Source organism: Pipistrellus hanaki, assembly GCF_964339955.1.
Source record: "Pipistrellus hanaki genome assembly, chromosome: 11".
NCBI lineage: Eukaryota > Metazoa > Chordata > Mammalia > Chiroptera > Vespertilionidae > Pipistrellus > Pipistrellus hanaki.
The window spans coordinates 994,537-1,004,193 of record NC_140513.1 but is presented as its reverse complement, the minus strand read 5'-3'; the positions used below and the strand labels follow the sequence as shown (position 1 = coordinate 1,004,193).

The following is a 9,657-nucleotide window of genomic DNA, read 5'->3' as shown; positions in this document are numbered from 1 at the left end:
CAGGGGGAGGGAAGGGGGAGGGAGGGATGGGGGAGGGATGGGGCGGGACGGGGCAGGGATGGGGCGGGAGGGCGGAGTCTGGGGTCTCGGCAGGGCTGAGGTGAGTGGTCCAGGGGAGGGTTGGGCCCAAGTTCACGCCCAGGCCCAGGCTGTGCCCACCGCTCGGGGCTCAGGGTGGGTGGCTCCGGGCGGAGGGGGCTTCGGAGCTGGCCCCACCCCAGGGCAGCAGCCTCCCAGGCACCACCCCCACGCCATGGGGCTCAGAGCTGGGCCTCTACCCTCCCTGCAGCCTGCACCTGGTCCCCCAGGGAAGGCTGGTGGGCAGCGGGGGGGGCGAGGGGGCTGAGGATGGCAGTGGAGGGGGGGCCTGGGAGGGGCACGGGCACCCTCTGGGGCAGGAGCTCTGGGTCTCGCGGTGCTGAGGGGGGGTACACTTGCCCACCACGGTGTGCACTCAGGAGCCAGGGCGACGGGTCAGTTATTGGAGCCGCAAACCAGCCACGAGGGAGCCGGGCGGGGAGGGGGGGCCGGGGCGGGGAGGGGGAGCCGGGGCGGGGAGCCGGGGCCGGGGGAGCGCTGGGGGGCCGGGGCGGGGAGGGGGGCCGGGGCGGGGAGGGGGAGCCGGGCGGGGAGGGGGAGCCGGGCGGGGAGGGGGGGCCGGGGCGGGGAGGGGGGGCCGGGGGAGGGGGGGCCGGGGCGGGGAGGGGGGCCGGGCGGGGAGGGGGGGCCGGGGCGGGGAGGGGGAGCCGGGCGGGGAGGGGGAGCCGGGCGGGGAGGGGGGGCCGGGGCGGGGAGGGGGGGCCGGGGCGGGGAGGGGGAGCCGGGCGGGGAGGGGGGGCCGGGGCGGGGAGGGGGAGCCGGGCGGGGAGGGGGAGCCGGGGCGGGGAGGGGGGCCGGGCGGGGAGGGGGGGCCGGGGCGGGGAGGGGGGGCCGGGGCGGGGAGGGGGAGCCGGGCGGGGAGGGGGGCCGGGGCGGGGAGGGGAGCCGGGCGGGGAGGGGGGGCCGGGGCGGGGAGCCGGGGCCGGGGGAGCGCTGGGGCGGCCGGGGCGGCTGGACGTGACGCCAGCCCCCCGCAGGCACCATCCAGGTGGAGGTCCTGGACCCCATCCCCACCAGCGGCCTCACCGTGGACGACGTGCCGGCGCTCATGGACACCTGCCACCGCGCCATGCGCACCGCCTTCCTGCGCCTGTCCAAGCCCCCGCAGGAGAACGGGGCCCCGGAGCCCGCCGCCCCGCCCGCCGCCCGGGCCGCCCAGTGACCGCCGCCGGGGGACCGCGTCCTCCCGCCCCAGGCCAGCGGCTCGGCTCTCCTGCTGCCAGCGCGGGCCTCCCTCCCGCCTCCGCCCCCCGCCCTGAGGCCGTGGGACTCCCCCCGCCTGCATCAGGCGGCCCGGGTGCGAATACTGAATCCGAACGGCACTGGCTTTCCGTTGTGGTCAATCCTCCCCAGGATTTTCTTCCCATTGATTCTCCGAGAGCCGGAGGGGGGAGTGGCAGAGAGACACACGCCCCCCGGCCCCCACACGCCCCCCGATCCGGGCTGCGAGCTGAGCCTGGAACGGAGGTGCCCGCTCTTGACTGGGACCCGAACCTGTGGCTCCTCCGTCCGAGGGCCGGCGCGCTGACCATTGCACCACCAGCCGGGCGCACAGGGTTGTTTTTATAAATGGACTCTTGCAAGTGCCTGGTGAGGTGTGGTCACTCGGAGGGCGGGCAGGGCACAGGACGGCTCCGCCGGCGGCGCACGGGGTCTCCCAGGCTCCAGCCCCCACCCCTGGGCTGGGCCCGCAGGAGAAGGGGGCCCGGCGCGCCCCGAGGCCTGGCGGGCACGGGGCAGGAGGCTGAAGGTTCCTCTCTGGCTACTGGCGAGGGGCGGGCACCTTGTCACCACCAGGAGGCAGCGTCTCTGGCCTGTGTCACTTTCCCAGAAGCCACTGCTCCAGCCCCTTTCAGAGCGGGACCAAGACCCCCCTCCCCAGGTGGGCCCAGGGGGCTGGAGCCCCCCTGCCCCGTGGCCACACCCCTCCCTCCGGCCAGCAGGCGCCCGCCCCCCACAACCACACACGGACACGGCAGCTCTTCAAGTCTCTTTATTCTGGCGAAGGTCAGGGGGTCCCGCTGACACCCTGCGGCTCAGTGGCCCCGAGGCCCCGGCTGTCACCCTGCCCTGGGCGGGCTGCTGGGTGCAGGGCTGAGTTCACCCAGGAGGGCCCCTCGGCCCGCCCGGCCCCGCTCCTCCCGGGAGGAGAGGGGGGGCATCTCCCAGGGGGTGCAGAGCTGGCTGGCGAGGAGGCGGGCCGTCACAGCTCCTTCTTGCAGGAACCTGTGGGGGCGGGGACTGAGGTCAGAGGTCACTGCTCCCACCACTGCCAGGCCAGCCGATGTGCCCCACCCTCTGGCCTGTGGGCCCAGACTGGCCCCGCTCAGGGCAGCTCAGGCTCCGGGGCTGGGGGTGGGGAGCAGGCGGGGGTGGGGCTCCGGGGCTGGGGGTGGGGAGCAGGCGGCGGGGGGGGGGGGGCCTCCGGGGCCGGGGGTGGGGAGCAGGCGGCGGGGGGGGGGGGGCCTCCGGGGCCGGGGGTGGGGAGCAGGCGGCGGGGGGGGGGGTGTCTCCGGGGCCGGGGGTGGGGAGCAGGCGGGGGTGGGGCTCAGGCACTCACAGGACCCCAGCTGCTCCTCCAGGAAGGACACCTGCTCGCTCAGGGAGTCGATGCGGTCCAGCTGCTGGAAGGAGTGCGCCAGGAAGCGGCCGGGGTCCCGCAGCCCCTGGTCCAGCGCCCGCGAGGCCAGGCTGTGCAGGGGGTCCAGCACCAGCTGCAGCTTCTGCGGGGCCCGGAGGCCAGGGCAGGGCGGCCAGGGTCAGGGCGGGTGGCCTGGGCTGGCCCCTCCCCGCTCTGGCCCACAGGCGGTAGGGAAACTGTGCCCACCCATCCCCACCGCAGCTCGAGCTGCAGGGCCCTGGGCGTCCACCAGAGGGAGCAATTGCGCCAGGAGAGCCAGAGGCCTGTGGGTGCAGCCGGGCCCTGAGGGCGGCAGCACCTTGGGGTGTCAGGCCGATGGCCCTGTGGGAAGGACACCGCCCCCCGGGGACCAAGGGGGTGAGCAGGGCCTGGGTTCAGGTTCTCTGTGGCCTGAGGGATGGGGCCGAGCTCTTAGCCCCTCCTGTGGGGTCCCCGTCCTCTCCCGCTGCCCCGCCCGGCATGGAGCTCAGGCCCAGGGGCCCCCTGGGCTGTCAGTATCGGGGGACCCTCCCCACTGAACACCACGGACAGACAAGGCGGCTGCCCCCACCCCAGTCCCCCAGCCTCACCTGCTCCAGCACGTCCACCCGGGACCGCAGCCTCTGCACCTCCTCCTGCACCTCCCCGGGCGCTCCTGGGGAGACGCAGGGGCTGAGGCGGGCCCCCACCTGGGTGTGGGAGCCCCTCCCCTCCTCTGGGTTCCCTCTGCCCCCCAGGCCGCCCGGAGGCCTGGTGGTGGCCCTGGGCAGACGCAGCCCCACCCAGGGCGCCCGGGTGCAGGTCCCCGCCGTGCCGGGGGTCCCCGCCGCCCTGAGGGGGCCCGTGGGTCCTGACGCTCGGTGCCGGGCTGCCGACGGCGCATTATTACTCACGGTACGAGTTTGAGTGTCACAGCGCGTACCAAAAGTAATAATGGCCCGTCGCCAGCGGAGGGCGTCTCCTGGCGGCGCGGACGGGCGGTGGGCCTGCCTCCTCTCTGCCCCCCCCCCCCCACCGCACCCCTCCTCCAGAGCCGGGAGACCCGCCACCAGCCCTGCCCCCGAGGACGAGCCCTCTGCCCCGCCCCGGAGCTGGCCTCGCCCAGGGCCGGCTGCCCCCCCGGCCCCCCAGCGCAGCAGCAGGGGGAAGGGGGACATGTGGGGCATTTACCTCCGGTGGGGCTCGGGGCCGCCCCGGGGGGCCCTCTCCTGGGCAGGCAGAGCGCCCTGTCCGCAGGGGGGCTGTGCCCCTCCCAGCGCTGGCACCAGTAGCTCCCGGCCGTGTTGACACACCGCTGGGCACAGCCGCCCCCCGCGGTGCTGCACTCATCCACGTCTGCGGGGAGGGGGTCCGGCAGGGCCCTGAGCCTGAGGTCTGGGGGTGGGGTCCAGGCAGGCCCGGCAGAGGCCACCCGAGGGCCCTCCCCGGGGCACGGGCCTCACCTGTCTGACAGCTGCCTCCCTGCCACCCGGCCGGGCAGTGGCAGCGTCCCGGCTGGACACAGCGCCCTCCGTTCTGGCACGGCGGCTGGCATATCGCTGTGGGGGGGTGTCACTCAGGAGAGGCCCCGGGGGAGGGAGGGGCAGCGGAAGGGGTGCCGTGCAGCAAGGAGGGGGGGGGCGGGGGGGGGTTTGGAGGAGGAGGAGGTGCTGAGCCGGGGCCGGGGCCGGGCGGCAGTGGCTGCCTCACCTGCTCCGCAGGCCCCGGGGAGCCCGCGGGTCCGCGTCCAGCCGGGGCAGCAGGCGTAGCGCGGCCTGGCGGGGGCCGGCCCCGGCGCGGCGGCGGTAGGCAGTCTTGTAGATGGTTCTGGTGAGCGAGGGGGGCGGGAAGGCAGCTCAGAGGGGCCCGCCCTCACGGGTTGGCCTCCCCTGCTGCTGCCAGGGCTCCTGCCTTCCTGGGCTGAGCCTCCAGGAGCCACACCAGCCGTCTCCCCTGTGGACAGGCCGCTGCTGCGCCCCAGGACAGCGTGAGGGTCACGCACAGCCCCGTCCCGCCCTGTGCGGGGCTGGGGGACTCAGGCGGCAGGAAGCCGCTGTGTCTGCACAGGGCGGGCGCCCCTATTGCAGGGGGGATGGGGCCCTGAGCGGAGGGGTGCCGGTCAGTGCAGGACCCACTGGGCTCCCCGGTTTGCTGGGGTGCGCCCTGCCCCCCGTCCCTGAGCGGAGCCCCGGCACCAGGCCCGGCCGGCAGCTAGGGGAGGGCCGTGGGGACAGATACGCCCTCCAGGGGTGCCCACGGGGCTGTCAGGGCGAGGGGTGCCCACGGGAGTCCTGAGGGCAGGACCTGGGCACCGGAGGCGGTGTCACCCCGGGGACAGAACCTGAACTAGTGGTGCCCGGGTGGGGGTGGGTGAACACCCCAACATGGAGGCGGCACACAGGATGGGGACCCTCTACGAACGAGGGGGGAGATGGCGAGGCCCACGGTCAGGCAGGCCAGCCCTCCTGCTGCCGTGGCCGCCTCCCCTCGGGGCGCACTGCCCTCCCCGGGGCCTGGCGCGGCGGCGGGCACTCACCGGTAGGTGCTGCAGACGCGGTGCCCGCCGCAGGTGGTGAGGAAGGGCTGGTACACCGGCTGCAGGAAGGACTCGGTCACGGGGCCCCGGGGAACCCCGACGGCACACACCCGGCGGCTGGAAGGGGGGTGAGTCAGCGGGGGGCTCAGAGCCGGGACCCCCAGCCCTGGGACTCGGGCACCGGGCAGGGCTGCCAGGAGGGCGCTCACCCAGGCCTGTAGACCGGCTCCGTGCCGCCCGCCGCCAGCACCAGCGCCCACAGCAGCAGCAGCGCCGGGCAGCCCCCATGGCCCGCGCCTGCAGGGGCTTCGGCCTTCTCTCGGGGTGGCCTGCAGCACAAGGCAGGGCGCTGAGTCCCGGGCAGACTCCCGGCACCCAGGCTCCCGGGGGACCGCCCCTCCCAAAGCCGCTCCCGCCACACAGCCCCCGGCCCACAGGGGACGCTGCAGCCGGACAGCGCCTCGCCGGGGGCCGGGGGCACCTGGCCCTGCAGCCTCGGGGGGCTCAGCTTCCTTCCATGGCAGGGCAGGGAGGGGAGCACCTGCACCCCAATCTCAGCCCGCCGATGGGGGTCAGTGGGCAGAGCTGGACCCCAGCCCAGCGGGCCTGGCCTCCTGGCCTCAGCGTCCCCTGGGGGGACCGGCCACGGGCAGCATGGGCGTCTGCCCCGGGGCGGGCACTGGCCATGCAGATGCTCGGGCCTCAGAGGGGGGAGGGGCTGCACTTGGGGGACTCCTACACTGGGGGTACCAGTCCGGAGTACTGTGCAAACAGCCCCCGACAGCACCCGGGGCCCAGGCCGGGGACTGCAGTGGGGGGATGGGGGATGGGGGAAGGAGCCAGGGGCGGACTCCCAGGAATGTGAGAAGGCGCCCCGGAGTTAATGGTCTGCAGCTCGCGGGCCTGGAGGCGGGCTGCACAGGCGGGGGGGGGCGGGGGGCAGGCGGGGGGGGGGGGGGGCTCTGCACTGTGCAGCCAGGGCCTGGGGAGCCAGGAGCTCCTTCCTGGCTCTGTGTTCCGGGAGCCCCCCCCCCCCAGGCCCCAAGGGCCAGAGTCCCCCCTCCCTCCTGCAGGCCCCCAGCAGGAAAGGCCCAGAAAGAAGCTGCTGTGCGTGTGCAAGTGTATGTGCGCGTTCGTGTGCATGCGTGTGAGTGTGCGTGCATGTGTGTATCTGCGTGTGTGCACGTGTGTATGCATGTGAGTGTGAGTGTGAGTGTGTGTGTGTGTGTGTGTGTGTGGAGTCAGTCAGGCGGACCCTTCTCGGGCTGTTTTCGCCCCTGGGGTCAGTCCCACAAAACGGGGACCACGTGAGCAGCTACAGCGCCACCCACCAGGGCTGAGGGGCAGGGGGGGGGGGGGGGAGGGTCGCCCTGGTCGTCCGCGTGGCCACTCAGCTGGGAGCTCGCCTCACTCAGCCCACCGGGCGGAAAGGCAGCGGGGAGGGGCCCCCTGAGCCCTCTCTGTGGCCGGGAGGGCGAGGCGGCAGGACTCGTGTGGGGGAGCGGGGTTCTCGGAGGTGCTGCAGGGCTGGAGGGGGGCTGGAGGACGGCGCCGGGGAGCAGGCCGGGGAGGCGGGGTGGCAGCGCAGGGCCGTGCCAGGGTTCGAGGGACTGAGCTCCCCTCCCGGACGGGCCGCCTCCCGCAGACAGCCGCCCGCCCTCGGCGGGTGAGGAGGGCGGGTTAGGAAACAGACAGTCCTGCTGCCCGGGGCAGAGGAAGCGAGGAGAGCCCGGTCCGAGCTGGGCTGGCAGATCTCACTCCCTTTGGGCTGCAGCCCTGCCCGCAGGATGGGGGGGCCGAGCCTCCAGGTCCCCGAACAAGTGTCCTGCCCCCCAGTGTCAGCGTGAGCCCGCCCAGCGCTGCCCCCTCCCGCCGGGCCGCCCCCGAGCCCCCGGGGGGGGGGGGAGGCCTGGCCCCGCGGGGAGAGGGTCCGGTCCCCGGGAGGCGGAGGGGCCAGGCGGACCCACGGGCATCGGACCCACCGGGCTGCGCCTCCGCCCCGTCCCGCGCCTCCTGCCCCGGGCCGGCCTCGCGGCGGGAGGGGGGACAGCGGAGGGACGCCCCCCCTGGGCTTCGGGGTGCGGGCCCCCCTCCCCGCGAGGCCGGCCCGGCGCCGTCACCAGCAGGGGGCGCCCTCCCCGCGGCCGCTGGGCCCATTCTGCCGACCCGGGCCGGACCGGACCGGACCGCGGTGTCAGCGCCCCCGCCGCCCCCTCCGCGCCCCCAGCGTCCTGCGCAGCCCCGGCCCCGGGCCCCCCGCTCCCGGCCCCGCTCCCGGCCCCCCGGACCCCCGGACCCCCGCTCCCGGCCCCGCTCCCGGCCCCGCTCCCGGCCCCGCTCCGCCGCACTCACCGCCCGTCCGGGCGCGCACGCGCCGCCGCCGCCGCCAGCACCGCGCCGAGGCCGCCCCGCCCCGGCCCCGCCCCACCTGCGTCCCGCCCCCGGCCCGGCCCCGCCGCCCCGCGCAGACGGGGAAACTGAGGCCTCTGAGCTGCGGACACGCGGGCCGAGCCGCTGGGCGGGCACCTGAAGCCGTGCGGGGGCCACACCGGCCCCCGCCCCCCCCCCAGGCCCAGCGCCCACCGGGGAGGCCAGTCCCCTCGCTGACATGACCCCCAAGGCCCAGACCCCTTATTCCCGCGAGGTCACGCTGGGTCCCCGGTGACACGGAGCTCCGGCCCCTGCAGGGTGCAGAGCCAGCACCCCTTTGTTCAGGACACCGGCCGCCTCTGAGCTCCCCCAAACCCCACCGAACCCCACGCCTCCTCTGGGGACTGGGATGGGGGCGGGTCCCCTCTCCTTGGCTCCATTTCCCGTTGCCAGCGTGGCCAGGAGCGGGCGCCCACGGAGGGACAGGCCACTCAGCTGGCACCAGGCAGGGCGCCTCCCTGGTCCTGCCGGTGCCGAGGCCCTGGGCCTGCCCCTCCGCGATTCCTGTCCTCAGGCTCTGCCCCGCCCTCCAGCCCCCCTGCCCTGACCCCTGAACTGCAGTGCCCAGAGCCCCGGCTCCTGTGTGACTCACCTGGAGAGGGGGGCTCCGTCATGCCCCGGGCGCTGGTGGCGGCTGCTGTCCCGCGTGTCGGGGGCCACCCAGGCCGCTCCTGTCCCGGGGCCTGCGGGGCAGACAGTGTGGGTGAGCAAGGGTCAGGGGGACAGGGTCAGGGCAGAAGCCACTGTGGGACCTCCGGCCCCCACTTCCAGACCTGCCAGTCAGTCCGGTAAACAGTGACCCAGAAGCCCTGGGCCCGGGACGGAAGCACAGCCCTGGGGGGGGGGGGGGTGCACCCCGGGCAGCGGGGCGGAGGGACAGCTGCTGGAGGCCCTTCCCTGGGCCTCTGGTCTCCTCGCCCCAAATCCAGTCAGGGTGCCCTGGCCGGCCACAGGCAGGAAGGGGTTAAGGCTAGCCCGAGGCCGCCCTGCCCCTGCCCCCATCCTGCCCCCAAGCTGCTGCGGGTCCCTGACCCTTTGACCTCCTGCCTGAGCAGAAGGGCCGCCGCTGCCCGGAGCTGGGTCAGCGCGTCCTCTCTCTCCCGCTTCCCCATCTGGGACAGGGGCGGCCGGCCAGGCAGGCCGCTGGGGGGACGCCCGGCTGCCGGCGGCCAGGGCCCGGCTCGGGCTTCGGGTGGGACTTGGGACGCTCTGGGTGGGCAGAGAGGGGAACCCAGGGCCTCCCTAGGGCCCAAAGTGGGCAGACAGAGTGCCCACACCCCACGGACCAGGGAACCCCGAGGCCAGGCCAGGGGCTCTGTGCCCCCGCCCCCCGTGCACACCTCACCCCGGCTGCAGTCTGGCTTTGGGGTTCCCGTCCTCTCCCCGGGAGTGCTCGCCCACCCCTGGGCTCTCCGGAGGCACCTGCTCCTCCGGGGCCCGCGTGCCCCTGTGCCGTGGGGCCGGCACAGCAGGGGGACGAGGAGGTGGCACCGGAGAGCGGAGTCGGGCGCAGCAGGCTCAGCCGCAGGTGCGGGCCCGGGGCCTCGGGGTGCTCACCCCGCTGCCTGCTCCCTGCTCCTCGGGGCCGCTCCGCCATACCTGACGCCGCCCGGGCCCCCGCTGGGCCATGACCGCCGCTGCGGGCCCCGGGCGGACCCCTGCCGGTGCCGGCCGCCCCGCGGCACCTGCCGAGGCCGCCGGGCCCGCCGGCCGCCGCCCTCCGCCGCCCTCCGGCCGCGCATGCTGGACGGCGCTGGGCCGAGAGCCTCCGGGCGGGAAGGGCGGCTTTTTATGGCCGCTCCCCAGTCAGCCGGGATTGGGATGGGCCCTTCCCGGCCGGACTTCCTGTGTGTGTTCCCCGCTGATAAGGGTCTGTCGGCACAAACAGGAGGCCGGGCGGTGGGGGGCCACGGGGGAGGGGCCTGGCCCGGCTCCGGGTTTCGGGGGGTGGGGGAGGCGGGCCGGTCCCCCGGGGCTTCGAGTCTCGCCCCGA

The 9,657-nt window shown here is 75.9% G+C and overlaps 2 protein-coding genes across 2 annotated transcripts in view; one reads left to right on the top strand and one right to left on the bottom strand.

Moving 5' to 3' along the window:
* The window catches only part of AGPAT2 (1-acylglycerol-3-phosphate O-acyltransferase 2), a 10,352-nt gene extending 8,666 nt beyond the window's left edge, over positions 1-1,686 (top strand). Inside the window, exon 6 of the mRNA XM_084899673.1 lies at positions 1,077-1,686. Within this exon, the coding sequence (XP_084755799.1) occupies positions 1,077-1,261 (185 nt within the window). The 3' untranslated portion in view covers positions 1,262-1,686. The remainder of the gene's footprint in view (positions 1-1,076) is intronic.
* A 391-nt stretch (positions 1,687-2,077) lies between these two features.
* On the bottom strand, positions 2,078-7,391 carry EGFL7 (EGF like domain multiple 7; the record flags this gene model as incomplete). The annotated part of the gene is given in 10 exon segments (XM_084899121.1): positions 2,078-2,325; positions 2,660-2,822; positions 3,310-3,374; positions 3,890-4,054; positions 4,162-4,257; positions 4,409-4,496; positions 4,498-4,525; positions 5,235-5,351; positions 5,444-5,864; positions 7,355-7,391. Coding segments are annotated over 10 exon segments (1,203 nt in total). The 3' UTR covers positions 2,078-2,302.
* Positions 7,392-9,657: the final 2,266 nt, after the last annotated feature.